Consider the following 24,048-nt stretch of genomic DNA (forward strand, 5'->3'; position numbering starts at 1 on the left):
AGAACCACTGCTCTAGACCAGTATTTCTAAACCAGTGGTATAAGTACCCTTGGGTACTCGAGAGAAGTCTGGGGGGTATGTCAACACAACTGAAATTTGGAGAAAACTGAATTTTTGTTTTAAGATTTACAGCGCTTTATTATTTTTGTACTTTTTACATACAAAAATTTTATCACCTGCCGAGCTACGATTAAATTGTTTAAACAAATGTGTTGCAATGGTAGAAAAAAATTGTGTGTCTGAAAACTGTAGGTACTTTTTTTTTTGAAAAGGGGTACTTTATTTAAAAAAAAAAAAAAGGTTGAGAGACACTGCTCTAGACCATTCATGATTCTATAGACCTCTATCAATGCCCACTCTAGACATATTTCTTCTCATTTGAACAGTTCCAGTCTTTTTAATCTCTTCTTATATGCAAGGTGTTTCATATCCCTAATAATTTTTGTTGCCCATCTCTCCACCTTAATCAATTTATAATATTTCTCTTTTGAGATGGGAGGGGAACAGAACAGCATATGTGGGTAAAAAATGGATTTATATTGTGGTATTATATTATCCATCCATTTCCAAACATTCTGTTAGCTTTTTTGACTGACACTGCACATTAAACAGATGTCTTTTGACAAATTACTAATCCATGAGATAACCTTTCCTCTTTCCCATGACTGCTTACTTTGCATCAAACCAATTGGTAAGGGATCTTGTTCAAGGCTTTCTGAATATCCAAATATGCTATATCTACTGCATCACCCTTTTCCATACGTTTATTGAACCCCTCAAAGAATTCCAATGGTTTGATGTCACGATTTCCCTTACATAAGTCAAAATGACTCTTTCCTAACAAATAACTGGCTCTGTGGATATGGGGAAAGCAGTGGATATATTTTACGTTGACTTTAGAAAAGCTTTTGATACTGTCTCCCACAATGCTCTTGCAGGCAAGTTAAAGAAGTATGGCTTGGATGAACGGACTGTAAAGTGGATAGAAACTGACTAGAAAGTCGGGCTCAATGGGTAGTGAACAACGGCTCAATGTCTAGCTGGCATTCAGTATCAAGTGAAGTGCTCCAGGGATCAGTCCTGGGGCAACCTTTGTTCAACATCTTTACTAAGGATCTGGATGATGGGAAGGATTGCACCCTCAGAAAACTTGTGGATGAGACTAAGCTTGAGGGAGAGAGAGAAATGCTGGAGGGTAGAGACAGGGACTATAGTGACCTAGACAAATTGGAAGATTGGGCCAAAAGAAACCTGATGAGGTTCAACAAGGAAAAGTGCAAGGTCCTGCACTTAGGATGGAAGAATCTCAAGCACTGCTACAGGCTGGGGACTAACTGGCTAAGTGGCAGTTCTGTAGAAAAGGACCTGAGGATTACAGTAGATGAGAAGCTAGATGAGAGTCAACAGTGCGCCCTTGTTGCCAAGAAGGCTAACGGCATACTGGATGCATTAAGAGGAGCATTGCCAGCAAATTGAGGCAAGTGATTGTTCCCCTCTGTTAGGCACCGGTGAGGCTGCATCTTGAGTACTGCATCCAATTTTGGGGCCCCCACTACAGAAAGGATGTGGACAAATGGTGAGACTCCAATGGAGGGCAATAAAAATTATCAGAGGCTTGGGAAGCATGACTTATGAGGAAAGGCTGAGGGAACTGGATTTATTTAGTCTGCAGAAGAGACGAATGAGGGGGGATTTGATAGCAGCCTTCAACTACCTGACAGGGTGTTCCAAAGAGGATGGAGCCAGGCTATTCTTAGTGGTGGCAGATGACAGAACAAGAAGCAATGGTCTTAAGTTGCAGTGGGGTAAGTCTAGGTTGGCTATTAAGAAAAACTACTACAGTAGGAAGGCAATGAAACACTGGAATGGTTTACCTAGGGAGGTGGTAGAATCTTTATCCTTTTTTAAAGTTTTTAAGGCCCAGCCTGACATACCCCTGGCTGGAATGATTTAGTCGGAATTGGTCTTGGTTTGAGTGGGAGGAGTTGAACTGGATGACCTCCTGAGTTCTCTTCCAACTATAGTCTCCTATGATTCTAAATCAGGGGTGAGCAAAAGGGCCTCCATAGGCCAGATCCGGCACGCCAAGAAGATTGATCCGGCCCACAGAGGCTCTGCCGCTTCCCCGCCCCCAGGCCAATGTCTTGATTGGTCTGGAGGTGGGGAAGCTGTGAGAAGTTTCCTCCGCCTTCCCCCCCACCCTGTGATGAGCACACAGCACGTCAAAGTGCCATATGCTCACGCAGGGCAGGAGCAGGACGAGGGAAGCTTCGCACAGCTCCCCCGCCCCCAAGCCAATCAGGACTTGGGGGCAGGGGAGCACATGATGTCTCCTCCCACCCTGAGAGCTGCACATGGCACTTTGAAGTGCCGTGTGCTCCTTGCAGGGCGGGAGTAGGCTTCATGCATACCCCCTGGCCCCAGGACAATCAGGTCCTGGGGACAGGGGAGTGTGTGAAGCCTCTTCCGGCCCTGCCAGGGGCATGGGTGCCTAGTGGGAAGGGGGGCAAAGGGTCTCCTTCACTCCCAGGCCAATTATGGTCTGGGGGTGGGGAAGTCGAGAAGCATTATGGTCCTGCCCCTTCTGGATTAGGCCCCGCCCCTTCTGGGGTGGCACGGGGCCACTTCAAAAATTATTGCCCGCCCCTGTTCTAAATCATGTTCATCTATACATCTGATAATTCTGCTCTTTACTATAGTTTCAACCAATTTTTCTGATACTGAAGTTAGGTTAACCAAGACCACTTTTAGTGCCTTTTTAAAAAAATTGGCACGGGCTGTCCTCACTATAAGTCCAAGATACATTTCAAAAAAACTAGGTCTTATACACCTTAAAGCATGGAATTTTTTCCATGTGGCTGACTTCCATTTGTGCAAATTGGGGGGGAGGTGGGATGTTGCGTGTCTTAAGAGCAGGGTATGGGAGGACTTATAACGCATCAGTTCCTACAAGCATCAACGACTTTCGTGCAAAACGGATGTATATAGGGGCAACTTATAGCAGCGACACCCTGTATCACATTAGCTATCCTCTGATCTTCTGGCACAGAAGTTGATTTAAGCAATTGGTTACAAACCACAACTAGTAGTTCTCCAATTACACGTGGGCATTCATTTAGTACAATTAAATGAGTACCATCTGATCCTGGTTACTTGTTACTGGTTAACGTATCCATTTCAAAGTCACCTCTATTAATACCTCAATCTGGGAGAGTCCCTCAGATCTTTCACCTAGAAAGAATGGCTCAGGTATAGGAATCTCTCCCAGATCCTCTGCAGAGGAGACTGATGCAAAGAATTCATTTAGCTTCTCTGCAATGGCCATATATTCCTTGAGTGCTCCTTTAGCATCTTGATTGTCCAGTGCCCCTACTAATTGTTTGGCAGGCTTCCTGCTTATGACATATTTACTTTTTTTGGCTGTTACTTTGTATCTTTTGTTGCTTTTCTAATTCTTTTTTGGCTTCACTAATTATGCTTTTACACATGACTTGCCAAAGTTTGTGCTCCTTTTTATTTTACTCAGCATTTGACTTCTAATTTTTAAGGGATACCTTTTTTTGCCTCCAACTCCCTCTTCCCCTCTATTTAGCTGTGATTACTTTTTTATTATTATTTGGAATATACATTTAATTTGAACGCCTCTTAGGGTGTTTCTAAGAGTTTCCATGCAATTTGTTGGCATTTCATTCTTGTGATTATTCATTTTAATTTCCATTTTACTAGCTTCCTCTTTTTTATGTAGTTCCCTTTTTTGAAGTTAAATACTACAGCGGTGGGCTTGTTATTTTGCTCCCTGTAGTTAGGTGGATTTACTGCCATAGTGGCCTCACAGGTCTCTGGCTCTGTTGATGATGGTAACCAGAAGGCTGCTTGTGTGTGTGCCCAATGATGTGGGCCCAATGACCACAGCAGACCCTGAAGGTGCCAGGTCAGGTTTATTGTAAAGCGAAGTATAGTAGCGGTTGACAGTAGACTGTACTGAACCACTACGCACATGTACTGCCACAATGGAATGACTCAATCAGTGGGAAATTTCTACTGCCCCCGATCACACACAGACTGTCCCCCCAGTACACCACCTTATATACTGGTACAAACAAATCACACCTCAGTACTGACATCAGGTTGCCAACCTCTGACGTTGTCAGGTTGCCACCCTCTGACACTTAGATACCACCCATCACCCTGTACCTCGTGGTTTGATTAGATCATCTCTATTTACCATGCTGTCATTCTAGTCCCGTTCCTGAACTGGAGTCAGTATCGTGAGGAGTGGGTACCAAGGTCTTTTTTAATGAGCTAGTGATATCATGTGCTTTCCACTTATGACCAGTACCAATTACTGTTCTGCAGTCAGTACCTAGCACCAATTAGTGTTTTGCACACTCAGCCCTGTTCATGCCAAGTTCTGTGAGCTGGGGCCTGCCTCTTGCTCACAGCTTAGCTTTGCTTTATGTTAGCCATGTTTTGCCCATTGTTAGGTAGGCCTCAGGCCTCAAACCAAGCCTGTGCTGTATTGGCTTATGTTTTAGGCCTTCATCTTACTACACTCCCTACAAGGATATTAAATTAAATGACCATATGGTCACTATTATCTAGCAGTTCAGCCATATTCACCTCTTGGACAAGATCCCATATTCTGCTTAGAAGATCTTAGGAGCAATAAGCAGACCTGTTATTTATAGATGGAAGACTGGAACGGGGGCAATCTGTGAACTCTTGTGTTGGTGCATGTTCTCACATTAGCAGATTAGTACAACAATCCAATCAAAATCCAGCTGTACAATTACATATTTTATATACATGAATGATTTTAGCCTCAGAATATATTGTCCTGGTGAGGTACCAAGTAGTATATTATTCTAATGTTACAGATGGGAAAACTGAAGCAGAGAGGTGCAGTTATGTGCTTAGAGTCATACTGCCTATCAATGGGACAGCCAGATAGATGCTCAACAATGCTGTCTTTTTACATCTGATAATGTGAATAATGCAATGCTTCCTGCTTATGTCACTAGAATATAGAGAATTAATAGAAACTAGCTTTCTAAAAGTAATCATGCACAAATGCAGGAAACTTTACCTGCCATGACCTCAGCTGATTGGAAGAATTCATCAGGATGAAGGTAACCTGTCTGAGGAAGAAGACACCAGAAAATTCTGAGCAGAGCAAGAATCCCCCAGAAAGTCTTGGCTGACATCGTAAGTTCACACCACTTGCCAGAACTGAATGACGTCTGGGCAAAGTCACAGATTTGAATTATTAGAAACGTTAGTTGCCATGGGATCAGTAACTTGGACTCTGAAATGCACAAAAAGTTTATTACACAAATCTTGCCCATCAAAAAGAGTAAAACATTGTCAATCATGTTTAAAACTGTAAAGCAAAGGTATGTAAATGTATCCATGAAAACTAATTATGGATAAAGTCTTGCCACTGATGTACACCTTTATGACTAATATTAGCCTTCAATGGGTGAAAGCCTTGCATAGCTAAGTGTGGATTTGGACCTTCATGGACACATTCTCATAGCTGGACACACAGGATTTACACACACAAATATATACACATCTATTACACCTGCTGACTTTTCTTAAAAGTCATGAAGTAACTGTAGGCCGCAGTATCCATTTGCAAGTTCATTTTACTCCATTAGCATATTCAAAAAATGTATTTGCATTTTTACAAAATTACCTACTGAGTTTATCTATGAAAATAAATTACTCCCTAATATAATTAACACAATCCACTTAAAACTATAAGACCATGTACAGTATGAGTATAGTGCTAGCCCAATAGGAGCAAAGGCACAGCATTTCTTTCTTTCAATATAGATAAATTAAATGTTTTTTGATTCTCATAAAGGAACAGACAATGTAAAGTACAAAAAAATCAGTTTATATTTCACTTTGATACTCTTAGACCTACACTAAAGCAAAGTACACTCTAAAACCCATTTGGGCCTCCTAGCATTTGAGTAAAATATCTTGAGTACACAGACAAAAGTACTCAAACAGTATACATCAAGGGTGGGCAATCATTTTCACAGGGAAGTTTTGGCAAATGGACAGGGGCCTCACTTTTCTATTGTATGAATGGGGGGGGGGGGTCTGGGAAAGAATTTGGGTGCAGGAGGGAGCTTCCGGGCAGGTGATTTGGAGTGCAAGAGGAGGTTCAGGTTCTGGGTTGGAGTTTGGGTGCAGGAGGGGATTCTGACTTAGAACAGGGGTTTAGGAGAGGGTGCAGGGTCTCGAAAGACATTTGGGTGCAGGAGGATGTTCTGACCTATGGTGCGTATAGGAGAGGTTATAGAGTCTGGAAGGAAATGTGGGTCCTGAAGGGGGTTTCAGTGCAGAAGGCGGCTAGGTTACCTGTAGAAGCTGTGTGGCCACGCAGCTGTTTTTTGAGCCCGGTTCAGAGCTTCCACACAGGCAGGGAGCTCAGCTGACCAGCTGAAGCAGGGGGGCAGAGCACTAGCCCTCCCGCTGAGGAGGAGCAGCGGCAGCTGCTGCTTGCTACAAATGGAGAAGCTGACTCCAGCCTCTGCTCCAGACCCTGCCCCCCCTCCCGGATGAGTGAATTCTCTGACCAGAGAGGCAGGAAATACATGGAGGATCATGTGACCCAGATTGGGGTGGAGCTGCCAGACAAAGGGGAAGAGGGCCCCCATGCAAGGGTGAATTGATGCTTCCTTGCCTGCTGTTGGCCATGTGGAAAAAACTGCATTAAATTAGAGGTGCAGCCAGATCAAGTGAACTTCTTCTCTGCTCTTTTCCCAAATCCTCCCCTCCCCTGTGAACTGCTAGCAAGGTGGCAATCTCCCTCCTCGCTTTCTGCTTCTCCCGTCACTCTCCCATTGGGGAACTGGATGGGCAGAGATCCCCTCTGTTTCATTCCCCTGCTGCCCATTTGGAGCAAGATAGTTGCTTTTTACTTCTCTGCCTGCTACTCTCCCCAAACTGCACCCTCCTCCTGTTCCATCACAACAAGACAGAACCTCTCTCTTCCCCGTGCTTTCCTATTTTCACCCCACTTGGAATCAGGTCAGTATCTCCTCCAGTGAGAACAAGGCTAAACTTGTTCCTGCACTGCCACTGAAAATGGGAGGAAATCCCCCAGTTTCAGCCATCTCTTCCGTTTTTTTAACTCTCTTGTAAGTTCCAGATTTGGAAAGCTTCCCTCCCTGGCTGCAAGAAACAGGACAGCCACAGTCTACATGTGCAGAGGAGTTGGGGGCGGCAGTTTTCTGGTTGAATCAAGACATTTGGAAAGGATTTTGGGGGGAAGGAAAATAACCCCATGTTGTGAAGAGACGTGAGAGACAAAACACACGATAGGACAAGACTTTGGATAAAAAAGAAGGGTAATTGTGAAGCTGTGTGTTTCCTTGGGAACAGTGCAAGCTGGAGTCCCTGATAAATTTGTTCTGTGGATGTTATCTTAGGGAGTTAACTCTTTTAGTACCACAAGAATTCCCTTGGAAAGGGCCTGAGGGAAGCAGACTGCACGGCATGTGTGTGTATGCCATGTAGCCTATATGGTAGGAGTGGGCAATAATTTTTTTGCCAGGGGCCACTTAAAAAATTGCTGAAGGGGAACTATGCAAAAATGAGGAGGTTAAACAGAAATTAAAAGGTACAGTGACTGAAGTAAAATCCCTGCAAGCTGCATGGACACTTTTCAAAGACATCATAATAAAGGCCTGTCAGGGTTTGGGCTCCTCCTCAGGCTTACAGCCTTATCATCATTGGGGTCACCTGCCCGACGTCACCACCCTCCACCCATGTTCTGCGGTCTGTGTGTCCTGGTCACACAACCCAAAGACCCGTCAAAGCTCCCTGTCGGCAGGTGCGGTCAATATGCTGGCTCCGCGGCAGTGGGGGCAGAGGATTTGGGTCCACCACTCTCCGGGTTCCAGCCCGGGATCTGCCGGGGTCAGTGGTAGCGCCCCTGTTGACTCCCATCCTCGGCCCCTTTCTCCTCCCTGCCACTCTGACTCCGTTCCTCCTCCCCCTTCTCTGCTGGCGTCTCCCCCATTTAAACTCCCCTCCAACTCTAGCCCCGCCCCTTTTTCTCCCGGGCGCGGGTTGATGATGTCAGTCAGCCTCTCTGCCCAGCTGGCTCCTCCTGGACAGCCAGGACACGCATGCCGCAGTCCTGCTTGGAAGCGGTAGGGGGAGCCCACCTCCGCGCGGGCGGATGCTTTTGCCGCGGTTCCGGCCTTCCCAGCACCCATGGGGGGTCAGAGAGTGCGGGGGGCTGAGGCCTCTGCTTCGTCGGAGTCCGGCGCCCCGTCACAAGGCCCAACTTAAATGTATACCCCAAATTAAAAAACACAGTAAAAGAACTGAAAAAGAGCCACTGTGGCTTAACAACCATGTAAAAGAAGCAGTGAAAGATAAAAAGGCATCTTTTAAAAAGTGGAAGTCAAATCCTACTGAGCAAAATAGAAAAGAGCATAAACACTGCCAAATTAAGTGTAAAAATGTAATAAGAAAACCCAAAAAGGAGTTTGAAGAACAGGTAGCCAAAAACTCAAAAGGTAATAACAAAATGTTTCTTAAGTACATCAGAAGCAGGAAGCCTGCTAAACAACCAGTGGGACCTCTGGAAGATTGAGATACAAAAGGAGCACTTAAAGACGATAAAGTCATTGCAGAGAACTAAATGAATTCTTTGCTTCAGTCTTCACGGCTGAAGATGTTAAGGAGATTCCCAAACCTGACACGTCCTTTGTAGGTGACAAATCTGAGGAATTGTCACAGACAGAAGTGTCATTAGAGGAGGTTTTGGAAGTAACTGATTAACTTAACAGTAACATGTCACCGAGACCAGAGGGCATTTACCCAAGAGTTCTGAAAGAACTCAAATGTCAAATTGTGGAATTATTAACTATGGTTTGTAACCTATCCTTTAAATCAGCTTCTGTATCCAATGACTGGAAGATAGCCAATGTAACACCAATATTTAAAAAGGGCTCTAGAGGCGATCCCACCAATTACAGACCGGTAAGTCTAATGTCAGTACTGGGTAAATTAGTTGAAACAATATAGTAAAGAATAAAATTGTCAGACACACAGAAGAACATAATTTGTTTGGCAAAAGTCAACATGGTTTCTGTAAAGAAAGATCACGTCTTACTAATCTATTAGGGCATGTCTACACTAGCCCCCTAGTTCAAACTAGGGAGGCTAATGTAGGCATTCGAAGTTGCAAATCAAGCCCGGGGTTTAAATATCCTGTGCTTGACTTGCATCTTCCCAGCCGGTCGCCATTTTTTGAAATGTACAAGTCCGGACTAACTGCCCGCATCTACACGCGGCAGGGACCCGGTATTTCGAATTAAAGCCCTAAATCGAACTACCTGTTATTCCTCCTGCAAGGAGGCAAATGAAATCTCAAAAAAGATATACTGGCATTAGAAAAGTTTCAGAAAAGGACAAATAAAATGATTAGGGGTTTGGAACAGGTCCCATATGAAGAGAGGTTAAAGAGACTAGGACTTTTCAGTTTAGAAAAGAGGAGACTGAGGGGGGATATGATAGAGGTCTATAAAATCATGAGTGGTGTGGAGAGGGCGGATAAGGAAAAGTTATTTACTTGTTCCCATAATATAAGAACTACGGGCCACCAAATGAAATTAATGGGCAGCAGGTTTAAAACAAAAGAAAGTTCTTCACACAGCGTACAATTAACCTGTAGAACTCCTTGCCTAAGGAGGTAGTGAAGGCTAGGACCATAATAAGGTTTAAAAGAGAACTAGATAAATTCATGGAGGTTAAGTCCATTAATGGATATTAGTCAGGATGGGTAAGGAATGGTGTCCCTATGTTTGTCAGAGGGTGGGGATGGGTGACAGGAGAGAGACTGCTTGATCATTACCTGTTCAGTTCACTCCCTCTGGGGCACCTGGCATTGGCCACTGTCGGCAGACAGGATACTGGGCTGGATGGTCCTTTGATCTGACCCAGTTTGGCCATTCTTATGAGACATCCCACGCTCCCCCACCCCTAGGCCAATCAGGCCCTGGGGGAAGGGGAACGTGCAAAGTTTCCTCCGCTCTGTCCCTGCCCTGCACATCGCTTAAAAGCACCACGCACAATTGGCAGGGTGGGAGGAGGCTTCGCATGCTCCCCCGCCCCCAAGCCAGTCAGGGCCTGGGGCGAGGGAGCGTATGAAGTCTTCTCCCACCCTGCCAGGTGTGCATGGTGCTTTTAAGCACCATGCCCTGCTCGCAGGGCGGGGCCAGGGCAGAGGAAACTTCGCGTGCTCCTCCACCCCCAAGCCCTGATTGGCCTGGGGGCGGAGGATTGCGTGAAGCTTCCTCCAGCCGTGTCAGGAGTGCCTGGTGCTTCCAAGAGTCACATACTCCTGGCAAGGCTAGAGGAAACTTCTCGCGCTCCCCCAGGTTCTAATTGGCCTGGGGGCAGGGGAACGGCAGGGCCTCTGCAGGCCAGATCAATCCACTTGGTGGGCCTTTTGCCCACCCCTGCTATATGGCTAACCTGCTTGCTTGCCTATAGATATATATATTTATTATTTCCTTATGGTTTTGATTATATGTTTATTATAATAAGCTTCAGTAAGTTTATATTGGCAGTTGGGCTGTAACACAAGAGACTTACAGGCCATGTCTTGTATGTTGAACTAAGGCAAAGTTAGTATTTTTGTCTGGGATCTTTCACCCAGACAGCAGTTAGCTCACTTCTGTTCAGGACCTTTCATCTAGATCAGGGGTGGGCAAAATATGCTTCACGGGCCCACCAAACTTTGATACAGCCCATGGCCACCCTGCCGCTTCACTAACCCCCAGGCCAATTGAGATCTGGGAACCAGGGAGCGTGTGAAGTCTCCTCCCCCTTCCAGAGGCATGTAGTGCCTCGAGGGAACCATCAGCTGGCTGGCCGTTCCTTCTAGGCGCTGTGCGTCCCTGGCAGGGCAGGGGGTAGTACTCCCTCTAAGTTGTGGGGCAGCACAGTTTCACAGGTGATTAATCAGTGCCTCACAGTCAGAGGCTCAGGGCTCCATGTATGGAGATGACTGACTGGGCAGGGCTGATTAATCACCTGTGAAGCTGACCGCCTAGCAGCTTAGAGGGAACACTGTCATGGGGTGAAAGACTTAACACAATCCCCTGCTCCCCGGCATTGACTGATCTGGGGGTGGGGCAGGGTGCGTATAGTCTTCTCCCCCTGCCAGGGGGATGCCATGCCTACAGGGAACAGCCCCTTTTCGCACAAGACCCTGCCCCTTCAGGGCAGCCCACAACCACTACCAAAATTCCTGAAGCAGGCCCCCTGCAAAAATCATTGCCCATCCCTGACCTAGATAGATGGTGATAAGATAGAGAGACTTTACATGGCATAGGGGCTTCCACAAATACCCTCAAACTTAGCAGGTACATCATTACTTAGAAAAACCCAAACTAACTGGTTGAGACCAGACTGAACAACCTGGTAGGACAGAAATAGTAAATGTGATAGATAACCACAAAAGGCACATGGTAATGAATTGACGCATATGATAATATGCTGAGAACAATGATATACTGACCTATTGAAAAAAAGACACTTCACCATTAGTAAGGTGAGGAAAAACAAATAAGGAGAAAAGGAAACATCCCCCACTGAATCACAGAATACTAGAACTGGAATGGACCTTGAAAAATCATCAAGTCCAGTCCCCTGCCCTCATGGCAGGAACAAGAATATGCATCAGATGTAACATATGATAAAAGTGGCATTCCAGCCTAAGGGCAGTAGGAGAAGATGTAGTCCTTAGGAAGAGCCAGAATGATGGCCACTGGTGATACTGTAATTGTGGAAGGACCCCTCATTGCACTTTGAGGGCATTCTCCTTAGGTATTATTGACTAGTGACTAGAATCTTGCAAGAAGGAGATTCCTTTATACATGTATTAAGGGGACTTTATAAGTTGAATTGTGATAATATTATGGTACCAGAAGAAGATACAAGTGTAGTCACATCAGAATCTAATGACCCACACTCCAAGGGGAAGTTGATCAATTTATGCATTAGTTGCCGCCAAATTAATTATCTCAGAGCTTACATGGCTCAAGCTACCTTACTTCAGTCCCCTCAACTTCCCCGAGCTGCGATCAGCACTGTCTCCTTGCAGCTTCCCCTTCGCTGCTTGGTAGGTCTCAACTGGATAATAACCTCTTTATCAGCTAAGAGCCTTCAAAGGAAGAGAGAGGGAGTTGACCCCCCCCTTGCTGTTTTTGGGGACTCCTCTAAGTAATTGTTGGAACCAGTTAAGGGCTTATTTATTTAAGGAGAGATCTCTATAAATGTATGTGGGTTTTTCTTGTACACCTATATAAAACACCAATTAAATGAGCTAGTAACTTATTGAGCTAATTTAAAATAGAAGTTGAAGATAAACAGAGTTCAGGAGGTTTGTTATGAATAAAGCATAGCCAGGTGATCACAGGCTCCTATGTTTAATGTAATGTTTAAGATGTTTACAGTCAGGGAAAGTCTAGGGAGCAGTACAAAGTACAGTTTTCTGTACATACTAAGGTAAAGAGAAGAAATGAAAGCTGCCTAAGAGCTACTGTATAAGCCACTGTTCTTCCCCCCAAAACAAAGTATTAAGAATCCAGGAAAACAAACTGCATAAAATGATTAAACAAACTATTCAAAAGAAAAATGTTACTTACCAAAAGGTACCAAAGACTTCACCCCCACTTAGTTGTAGGGGTTATAATCCAAATTCCATAATCTGTCAGACTGACAGACACTGTATTTTTAATGTATGATTTCATCAGGAAGCAAACGGTCACTATCTTTAACTAGCAGTTAACAGATCACGATAAAATAAATAAATAAAACCTATTGGGAAAATGCATCTGAGCATTTTAGAGAAAAAAGGAAGTGGGCAAAGTGAATTGCATTTACCAGAATAATATTAAAGTTAAAACTAATCCTTAAGAAAAAGTTAAAATCTAATCTCTTTTATTCATCTTTTTGATTGATCTCATGTTAATGTAGAAAGGAAAGCAAATTCTCCCCCTCCTCCCTCGCCCCCCCCCCTCCCAATTTGTAAGTGGGAGGCAGCAGGAAAGCAATTGAGGGTAATGAGGTGTGACAAAACTCCTATTCAAATTCTATGGGTCCTGCAGTTTTAGGTGGATTTGCTTACCTCAGAGGCTCACAGTAGCTCTCAATTTTAGGCACCACACCTAGGGCATTACTTTGATGTTTGTTGAGCTCTTTTGATCATTGGCCATCATATGATAAAGGGGACAATAAATTCCACAGACTTTTCCCAGAGTGGGAATGGGGAGGAGGTATTGAGGGGAACCCAGGCCCACCCTCTACTCCGGGTTCAGGGCCCTGTAATGGCAATTGCCTATGTGAATCCCCAATATCTGCCACAAAACCCTGGGCTACTTTCCCACACCTTCCCCAGCACCTTTCTTTTCTCTGGTTTATTCTCCTGGGCTACGTCTAGACTGGCATGATTTTCCGCAAATGCTTTTAATGGAAAAGTTTTCCTTTAAAAGCAATTGCGGAAAAGAGCATCTAGATTGGCACAGACGCTTTTCCGCAAAAGCACTTTTTGTGGAAAAGCATCTGTGCCAATCTAGACGCGGTTTTGCGCAAGAAAGCCCCGATCGCCATTTTTGTGATTGGGGCTTTTTTGCGCAAAACAATACCGCATTGTCTACACTGGCTCTCTTGTGCAAATGCTTTTGCGCAAGAGAGCCAGAGGGCTTTTGCCTGAACGGGAGCAGCATAGCATTTCCACAAGAAGCACTGATTTCAGACAGTAGGAAGTCAGTGTTCTTGCGGAAATTCAAGCGGCCAGTGTAGATAGCTGGCAAAAAACTTGCCAGTCTAGACGCAGCCCTGGTGTCTACTTGTGGTTTGATTTCCTCCTCCCTTCAGCTTCATGCGCCCCCCACCAACTGCAGGCAAACTCCTTTTATACGAAAGACTGACCAGGCCCAACAGACTGGCCAAGGCTGCCTGGACCGCTGCTTGACCCTGATACTGAGCCAAAGGACAACACCAGTGCCACTGTCCCTGGCAGACCCCGAATAGCAGAGACTAAGTCAGGTAGGCCCATGGGGAACTGGGAAGCAGCCCAGGGTAGCCAACTCGTTGCTGTCTGAGGAAATGGAAGACAACTGGGCTGCAAGTTGTGGTCAGAAACCCTGCTGACCCAGTGGCTGCCAGCATTGCCACTGTTAGGTCCCGGGATTGGGACACAGTAGAGCGGGTGGACTTGCATCCCCACCACCACCACCCCACTCTTTTAGTGGCACTTTCCTCCTGATGCGGGGAAAAACCCCTGTGCTTGTTGGCTCTCCGTCAAAGCAAGGACATCCGATCACTGCTCAGCCTAAAGACAGACCTGAGCCCCTAAACCAGTGGTCCCCAACTTTTTGGGGTTGCCGGGCGCCTGGGGGCGGGGCCACTCACGCGCCGCATGTACGGGGGCGCTTCCCTCATGGGCCACGGGCCTAGGGGCGGGGCCAAATATGCGCCACACGCCCGGGGCTGGCACCGGCATGTGCCGCGACCCCGGGCAAGGGCCGCCCAGGCGCTGCGTGCCCAGGGCCGGCACGTGCCGCGACCCTGGGGCAGGGGCCACCCATGCACCCAGGGCTGGCACCTGCCACGCGCCCGGGGGCGGGGCTAGCCCAGATTGCTCTGCGGGAGCACATAAATGGCCTGGCGGGCGCCATGGCGCCCACAGGCACCGCATTGGGGACCACTGCCCTAAACTGTTTATTGGTACTGTTTGCTGCCCCGCCCTGAACCAGGGCTGGACCTGTGAATTAGGGATGTTAAATATCGGTTATCTGATTAGTCGATTAACCTCCTGAATTCTTATTGGTTAGTCGGCTATTCTATATGTAAGGGGACTGTTACCCCTTACTAAAACTCTGTGGGAGTTTTTGGTTTACCAGCTTCAGAAGGGGAAGGGTTCATGAGACTGACAGACCCCAGAGACAATGGAAAGCAGTCAACACTCCAGCTCAGCCTGACTGACAGGTTGTAAGTGGGGATTGTTCTGGCTCTGTCTCTGAACAAACAAGCTGTGTGCAGAAGAGGTCCTGCAAAAGACAGAGAGCTGAAAGAGGAGTACAAGAAGAAGTCCTGCAGCGACAGAACCAGACACAGACAGGCCAAGCAGTGCAGACCCTGTGTTGAGCAGCAGACTGGCAGTGCTCAGAAAGCCAAAAGGAACAGAGAAACAACACAAGGAGCTGGAACTGGCCAAGCAGCACAGCCTGCAGCTGGATGTGGTGAGCTACTGGGACCTGCAAAGTGTGGGGAAAGGCTCTGGACTGGGAGAGGGGTCTGGACATTTAGAGACTGAGGCTGTGTGGTCACTGCCAGTGCAAGCGTGTCCAGCCTGCAGCCCCTTGCAGCACATCCAGGGCTTCTAAGGAAGAGACTGTGAACTGTCCTTACACTCTGCAGACTGCTGTGTTGATGTCCCTGTGCTACAGAGCAGGGCTGTGTGTTCTCATTTAACCATTCTCATTGTTTCTTATTCTATTCTCTTTAATCAGTTGATGTTTAATAAATTGTATTTGCTTTGAACCTTATGAAGTGATCACTGGGCCAAGAAGGCCTGCAGTGTAAAGAGAGCACCTCGGAGTGGGGACACCCTAACTCCTGCCCCTAGTGACTACAAGGTCAGGGATTAAGCCCCAGGAAACCTGGGCCCAGCCTTGTTGGGGTTTCAAGGGCTCTGCTACTCAGGAGAGTGGAGGGGGAGCCCTCAGGATCAGGGAGCCGTGGGGTAAAGGAAGTGGGAGCGGGGACTCAGATCCTTTCGCTGCTTCATTTCACTGGGGTGTATAGAAGCCAGGAAAGTTCCCCACAAGAGCGGGACCTTTCCCCCACTTACATATAGTCCCCGGGGGCAGGGCTGGCCACTTTGTGTTGCTGCCTCTGTATCACAGGCGGCAGCACAGGATGCCAGGTGGGAGCTGGTCTGCGAGGGGAGCCAGTTTAAAAACCAGCTCCCCTCATGGACTGGCTGCCTGTCACCCTGTGCTGCTTCCTCTGATACAGAACTGAGCTGGGCTGCCTGTCCACCTGGCTCCTACTACACTTTACATTCAGAGCTGCAGTGGGGATAGATCCTGGACCTGGCGTGAGCAAAGACTGAGCCAGGCTCCTGGCCAGCCTGCTAAAAAATTTACTGGCAAAGGGGAGAGAGGAATGCATGTAGTCTATAGCATTACTTATAAGCTTTTGCTTATCAGTTAATCGACTACACCATTACATCCCTACTGTGAATTGCTACTTCGCCAGAGCATTGGCCTGAGTCCCTGGATTCTTTACTGCCTGTCCTGAGCCAGGGCCAAGGCACTCAGACTACTATTTAGTCCGACTATAGGCCGAAGCCCCCTAGATTGTGGTGGGCCAGCCAGGGCCTGCCCCATGGACACTCAGCGCATGTGCTGGCCAGTCACAGCCACTGGCCCGCAGCCTGGGGCCTGCCCCTGGGGCGCACAGCGCATGCACTGCCCAGCCCGACCAGGCCAGCGCTGCAGCCCTGCAGCCGCGGGGGCAAGAGCGCTGCTGTCCGGCGCCGTGGGGCCAGCGCTGCAGGAGCCGGGCATGCGGCTCCTGATGGCAGTTGTAAGGGACGCTGTGCGCCCCTTACAGCTGCCATCAGACGCCCCCCGTGGGTTGGCACCCTGGGCAGCTGCCCTGCTCGCCCATGCCTCCATCCGGCCCTGGGGCCAGCCCTGAAGCAGGGCTCTATGTGCCTACTAACTGGTCTGTTCACCATATAGTGAGACAACTGGGCCTCCCTACAGGCTGGGACCAGTACACAATAGGGATGTAAGTGAGTTGTCAAGTCAACTACTTGCTGCCCTCCCCTCCCTGCCTTTGTATCATCCACCTCTTCTGCCTGGGTAGGTGGTCTGTAGTAGACCCCTAGCATGACATCACTCTTGTTTTTTACCCCTTTTAACTTAACCCAGAGACTCTCAACAAGTCTGTCTCCTATGTCCAGGGCTTGACAAACCGCGGCGAAATCTACTCACCAGCCCTGCACTGCGCACACGCCAGACCCGCATTGCGCATGCGCACGCCACCGGTGAATGGGGCGACCAGCTGAAATCTACTCGCCACGGGCAAGTAGATTCACTGATTTGTTGAGCCCTGCCTATGTCCATCTCCACCTCAGTCCAAGTGTGTACATTTTTAATATGTGAGGCAACACCTTTTTTTCCTTTCCTGTCGTTCCTAAGCAAGCTGTACCCTTCAATATCAATATTCCAATTGTGTGTATTATCCTACCAAGTCTCTGTGATACCAACTATGTCATAGTCTTTTCTTCTCCAGACTAAACAACCCAGTTTTTTCAATCTTTCGTCATAGGTAATTTTTCAAGATTTTTAATAATTTTTGTTGCTCTTCTCTAGACTCTTTCCAATTTTTCTACATCGTTCCTGAGGTATGGCACCCACAACTGGACACAGTACTCCAGCTGGGGCTGGCACAGAGTAGAGCAGAGAATTACTTCTTGTGTCTTGCATTCAACACTCCAGCACGAGGCTTGCTTTTTTCCCCCAAGTTTTACACTGTTGACTTATAGGTAGCTTGTGATCCACTAGATCCCCTTCCATAGTACTCCTTCCTGTGCAGCCATTTCCCATTTTCTATATGTCCAATTGATTTTTCCTTCCTAAATGCAGTACTTTGCATCTGTCCTTACTGAAATTCATTCTATTTAATCTCAATTTTTCTAGTTTGTCCAGATAATTTTGAATTTTAATCCTATCCTCCAAAGCATTTGTAACCCCTCCCAGGTAGGTTTTTTCTGCAAACTTTGCATGCTAGCTGATACAGATACTGAACAAAATAGGACCCAGACCTGATCTCTATGGTCCCCCTCTTGATATGCCCTTCCATCTTGACTGGTAGCTCTATTTAGGTTTTTGCCCCTACATTATTTATTCAGGGTGTGGGTTGTCGATGGATTTATATTATAACTTTATATTTTCAGTCCTCATCTATTTTGTTCCTAATATTCCTTTAGTTTTTTTTGACTGCTGCTGCATAGTGAGCAGATGTTTCCAGAGAACTATGATGGCTTTTTTGAGTGGTCACATAGGTGCTGACTCTAAAGATGCTCCAAGGCTGAAGCACCCATGTAACAAAATGAGCACCCACCAGCAGCCACACTTCCTCCTCATCCCCAGTGTGTCTTGGTCTTTGGCAGCCCCACTGAGAAACTCTGCCCTCCCCCGCAGCACCTCTGCCTGCTGCAATCAAGTGTTTTATGGTGTTCAGGAGGTGCTAGAAAGGAGGGGTAGGAGTGGGGACAGGGTGCACTCAAAGGAGTACTAGAAAAAGAGGCTGGGAAGAGACAGGGTGAGGGTAGGAACAGGGAGGGCAGGTATGGGGTCTTGGGGAAAGAGGTAGAGGGGATGGTGTGGGAGGAGCAGAGGAAGGAACGAGTGAGGCAGACTTGGAGGAAGAAGTGAAATGGGGATGGAGCCTGGGGAGTCAAGCACTCTTCAGTAGAGAGGAATTTGGCATTTACCTGTGGTCACAGCTATTTTAGAGCCCATCATTTTGTATGTATAGTTGGGATGATGTTTTCCAGTGTGAAATACATTGCCTTTATCAACATTGAATTTCATCTGCCAGTTTGTTGCCACTCACCCAGGTCTGTGAGATCCCTCTGGGGGGGTATAGAATCATAGAACTGGAAGAGACCTCAGAAGGTCATCAAGTCCAGCCCCCTGCTCTAGGCAGGACCACTTCCAACTAAATCAACCCGGCCAGGGCTTTGTCAAGCCGAGACTTAAACACCTCTAGGGATGGAGACTCCACTACTTCCCTAGGTAACCCATTCCAGTGCTTCACCACCCTCCTAGTGAAATAGTTTTTCCTAATATCCAACCTGGACCTCTCCCACCACAACTTGAGACCATTGCTCCTTGTTCTGCCATCTGTCTCTACTGAGAACAGCCTCTCTCCATCCTCTTTGGAACCTCCCTTCAGGAAGTTGAAGGCTGCTATCAAATCCCCCCTCACTCTTCGCTTCTGCAGACTAAACAGACCCAAGTCCCTCAGCCTCTCCTCATAAGTCATATGCTCCAGCCCCCTAATCATTTTGGTTGCCCTCCGCTGGACCCTCTCCAATGCGTCCACATCCTTTTTGTAGTGGGGGGCCCAGAACTGGACACAATACTCCAGATGCGGCCTCACCAAAGCCGAATAAAGGGGAATGATGACATCTCTGGATCTGCTGGCAATGCTCCTCTTAATGCAACCTAATATGCCATTAGCCTTCTTGGCTACAAGGGCACACTGTTGACTCATATCTAGCTTCTCATCCACTGTAACCCCCAGGTCCTTTTCTGCAGAACTACTACTTAACCGGTTGGTCTCCAGCTTGTAACTATGCTTGGGATTCTTCCGTCCCAAGTGCAGGACTCTACACTTGTCCTTGTTAAACCTCATCAGATTTCTTATGGCCCAATCCTCCAATTTGTCAAAGTCATTCTGTACCCTATCTCTGCCCTTAAGCGTATCTACCTCTCCCCCCAGCTTAGTGTCATCCGCAAACTTGCTGAGGGTGCAATCCATCCCCTCATACTTGCAGGAGGCATTAGGGATCTGTTGAAAAAGGCTTTCTTTCTCGACAGATCACCCTCTAGACTGCCGCTTTTTGCTGACAAAGTGCTGAGTTGGCAAAATGTGGTGGCCATTTTTATGCAAATTAAGCATGATATATTTAAACCCCTGCCTCCTTTGCCATGTCGACCTGCCTAATCTGCATCCCTCTGCCGACAGAGGGATGCAGTCTAAACATACCCTAACTCTTCACAATCCGCTTTGGACTTAATTATCTGTAGTACTTTTGTATCATAAGCAAATTTTACCATCTCTCTGTTCACTCTCTTTCCCAGATTATTTATGAACATGTTGAACAGCTAGGGTGACCAGACAGCAAGTGTGAAAAGTCAGGGTAAGTGTGAAAAAACTGGGACATCTGATCAGCACAGGTCCCAGTAAAGATCTTTGGTAGAACCTTTTATTTATCTTTCACCACTGTAAAAACTGCCCATTTATTTCTTCTTTTTATTTTCTCTCTCTTAACCAGTTACTGATCCATGATAGGACCTTTCCCTTTATTCAGTGACTATTTTTAAGAACCTTTCATTTGTAATGTCAAAAGCTTTCTGCAAAATCAAAGTATACTGTATTAATCATCTTTGTCCACATCTTGGAGGCTCCCTCAGACAATTCTAATAGATTATCGGACCATGATTATAAAAGTTATGTTGGCTCTTTACATCTTGTACATCTGTGAGTCTGAAAATTATTTGTCTGGTACTGAAGTTAGGCTTACTAGTCTGTAATTACTATGATCAATTCTGAAGCTGTTTTAAAAATGAGCGTTAAGTAAGTCTCCTCTAGTCATCTGGTACAGTGGCTTACATACTACAGGCAAGTTTTCTGTAATTTCATATTTGAATTCCTGCAGAACTCTTCAAAATATTATCTGGACATGGTGACTTACTGCTATTTAATTTATCCATTTGTTCTAAAACCTCTTCTTATTACTTTCATTTTTATTATTATTTTGAGCTTCTGTTAAGGTGTTTATAAAATAGTTTCCATGCAGCTTGCAGGCATGTCACTCCTGTGACTGTTCTCATTAATTTTCATTTAACTAGCTCTCTCATTGTTGTGCCATTCCCTTTTTGAGTTTATTTCTACTCTGATGGTGGGTTTTTTTTAATATTACTGCCACCCCATTCCTGCAAAGATATTATATTTAACTAGCTGGAGTTACCCAATGTTGCTCGGGAAAGCTGATATAACTGAGGTAAGGAGCCTGAGGGGAGGGAAGGGGAAGAGAGCCGCGCACCTGCTGCCGGCGCCCGAGCCCGTCCTCCGCTTCCTTGTCTCTCCGCCGGCCTGTCCCCGCCGCTTCCCCTGAAAAGCCACTTCTCCCCACACTGCCAAGCTCCGTGCAGCCCAAGGGAGAGGTGTCAGTCTCTCATCTCTTCCTTCCCACAATCCCTTAAAACCTTCTCCTGGATGACAGGTTATCCCTCCGACAGCCTTAGTGAGCGACTGTCCCCGCTGCTTCCCCCAGGAAGCCACTTCTCCCCGCACTGCCAAGCTCCGTGCAGCCCCGGGGAGAGGCATCAGTCTCTCATCTCTTCCTCTCACAGTACCTTAACCTTTCATCCAGGAGAAGGTTTTATCCCCTGCAAAGTGCACAAACATTCTCCTTTATATATTATAGATTATCCTCTGACAACTATTATTGAGTGGTTCAACTTTTGCAACATTTTGGACCACATTGTGTATTCCATTTAGGGATGTAAGAATATAGCCATTTAATGGGGTTACCGATAAGCATAAGCTTATCAATTACCCAAACAGTTACACGTTGCTCCTGGACCTACTCAAAGGGAATTGCCTGCCAACCTGCATTGCTGCCTCTGATATAGAGGCTGCAGTACAGGGTGGCAGGTGGGAGCTGGTATGTGTAGGGAGCTGGCTTAAAAGGCTCTATCTCTGTATCACAGGCAGCAGCCAGCTCCCGGAATGTGTGCTGGCTCCTGGGAAGCTGGCTGCCATTCCTCATGTAACCACTGACATTTTCAGCAGTTACACTGTTAGCCAATTACACACATTTTAACATCCCTAGTTCCATTTAGAACTAAATTCAGAATTGCCCCACATGTTGTGAGTTCTAGGAATTAGGGATGTAAAATCCAGTTTAATCAGTTAACCCCATGTTTCTCAAACTGTGTGTCCCGACCCCCCGGGGGGTTGCGAACAATTTAGAGGGGGTATCACAAAGTTTGAGAACCCCTGAGTTAACCGGTTAAACACTTAGGCTGTGTCTAGACTGGCAAGTTTTTCTGCAAAATCATCTGCTTTTGCGGAAAAACCTGCCAGCTGTCTACACTGGCCGCTTGAATTTCCGGAAAAGCACTGACAATCTCATGTAAGATCTCATGCTTTTCCGGAAATACTATGCTGCTCCTGTTCGGGCAAAAGTATTTTTCCGAAAGACTTTTGTGCAAAAGGGCCAGTGTAAACAGCACAGTACTGTTTTCCGCAAAATGGCGATCGGGGCTTTTTTTGCGGAAAACCGCGTCTAGATTGGCCACGGACGCTTTTCCGCAAAAAGTGCTTTTGCAGAAAAGCATCCTGCCAATCTAGACGTGCTTTTCCGAAAATCTTTTCCATTAAAAGCATTTTCGGAAAATCATGCCAGTGTAGACGTAGCCTTAGACGGAGACAGGCAGGAACTGCTCTGGCCAGACTGGAGCGCCCCTGCCCGCAGTGCACTGTGGGGAGCTGCTCTAGCCAGGCTGGAGCAGCCCCCTACCCGTGGTGAGCAGGGGAGTTGCTCCAGCCTCCACTGATTAACCATAGTCAGTAAGCATCACAAAGCAAGGCTGATGCTAACCGATTAACCTTCACATCCCTACTAGGAATCCCCGCTCCAAGAAGTCATTAATGGGATCCAGAAATTTTCTCATTTTGAGATTACATGTACCCTGTCAGTACTAAGATAGTTTTAATACCCTCCTTTATGATTGAGCTCTCTGTTTTTGTTGCCTCTCTAATTCCTTGAGCATTTCACTATCACCATCACTATCCTGATCAGGCAATCAGTAGTATATTCCTACTGCTATAAGCATACAATTTCTATCTACAGAATTTCTATGATGTTTCTTGTATTTGACTCTATGCTTTCTTTCACATATAGCACAACTCTCCCAGCAGGTGAAATTACTCTGTCACTCCTATATATTTTGTGCCCTTATTACCATGTCCCATTGATCATCAGCATTCCATCAAGTTTGTTGTGTCTATTATATGAATATCCTCAGTCTGTTACTATTAATAATTACCATGCTAACTGGAAATAATTATTCTCATCCTTTATTTTTTGTATTGATTGAATCCCATGCTATCTTTGCTATTTTTGAGCTGGGATTTTGGTCAGAGCAGATGCTCGTGATTGCCTTTTTGGCATATTCATAGAATCATAGAATAATAGGACTGGAAGGGACCTCGAGAGGTCATCGAGTCCAGCCCCCCACCCTCAAGGCAGGATCAAGCTCCGTCTACACCATCCCTGACAGATGTCTATCTAACCTGTTCTTAAATATCTCCAGAGAGGGAGATTCCACCACCTCCCTTGGCAATTTATTCCAATATTTGACCACCCTGACAGTTAGGAATTTTTTGACATATCATTAGCATTCTTCTAGTTTTATACACTTCCCAACATTCCAAGATTTAATACAAATTAACATCAACAAGACAGCAATCTCATACGGCATCTTTTTTTAGGGCTCATATGTGTATATTATTCAAGCCTGCTACTTAAAAACATTAAACCCTAATAAATACTGCTGAACATTTTTCATAGCTACTAATAGACTTGGAACATACTTCCTTGTGCCCCAGTGATGAGTAAACCATCCTACTTCTTTCTAAATGTATTTGAGAAATATCTATTGAACATGTCTGCCTTTTCTGCACCATTATTAACAAATTTACTATCTTAAATTAGTAATGAGTCTATATCTTCTGTTCCCAGTGTGATTAGAAACATCTAGTCAATGTCATTTTCCTTAGTCCTGCTAGCCATGGATTTTGATATCTTTAGTCTTCATTAGTAGTTTTCTATCTTTCATAATTTCTAGTTCATAGTGAGCATGAGCTACTTTCCCCCTCCCCAAAATATATTATGTTTCTCCTTTCTAACTGCTGCCTTTAACTCTTATGGGCTTTTATCCAAAGTTGGCCTGATTTGTAACTCTGGAACTGTAGCTTTAACATCTCAGTGGTGCTGGAATTATGCTCAAGGTGCTGTTCCCCTCTCCCCAGATTGAAACAGTAACAACAAAAATCCAATAGATGGTTTCCATGTTTCTCATCAGCATCTCCCTTAACCACTACAAAAATTGTTCCAACACCCCCATTAACTCTACTTAAGCAAATTTTCGCTATGCCTTTGTTCTCCAGTTTCACTCTTCATTTTCTCTC

General features: G+C 46.0%; 1 protein-coding gene across 8 annotated transcripts in view; it reads right to left on the reverse strand.

Moving 5' to 3' along the window:
- Positions 1-24,048, reverse strand: part of PIGZ (phosphatidylinositol glycan anchor biosynthesis class Z (Gwada blood group)) — a 44,607-nt gene that overhangs the window by 18,713 nt on the left and 1,846 nt on the right. For 3 of the 8 annotated variants that reach the window (XM_075938340.1, XM_075938339.1, XM_075938337.1), the window contains exon 2: positions 5,087-5,305. In XM_075938340.1, coding sequence (XP_075794455.1) covers positions 5,087-5,204 — 118 coding nt within the window. In that variant the 5' untranslated portion in view covers positions 5,205-5,305. Of the gene's footprint in view, positions 1-5,086; positions 6,344-6,375; positions 12,666-12,686; positions 24,041-24,048 lie in introns of those variants that run through there. The other 5 variants (XR_012906349.1, XR_012906348.1, XM_075938341.1 and 2 more) reach the window with 4 other exon arrangements.

Source organism: Pelodiscus sinensis, chromosome 10 (genome assembly GCF_049634645.1).
Source record: "Pelodiscus sinensis isolate JC-2024 chromosome 10, ASM4963464v1, whole genome shotgun sequence".
Taxonomy (NCBI): domain Eukaryota; kingdom Metazoa; phylum Chordata; order Testudines; family Trionychidae; genus Pelodiscus; species Pelodiscus sinensis.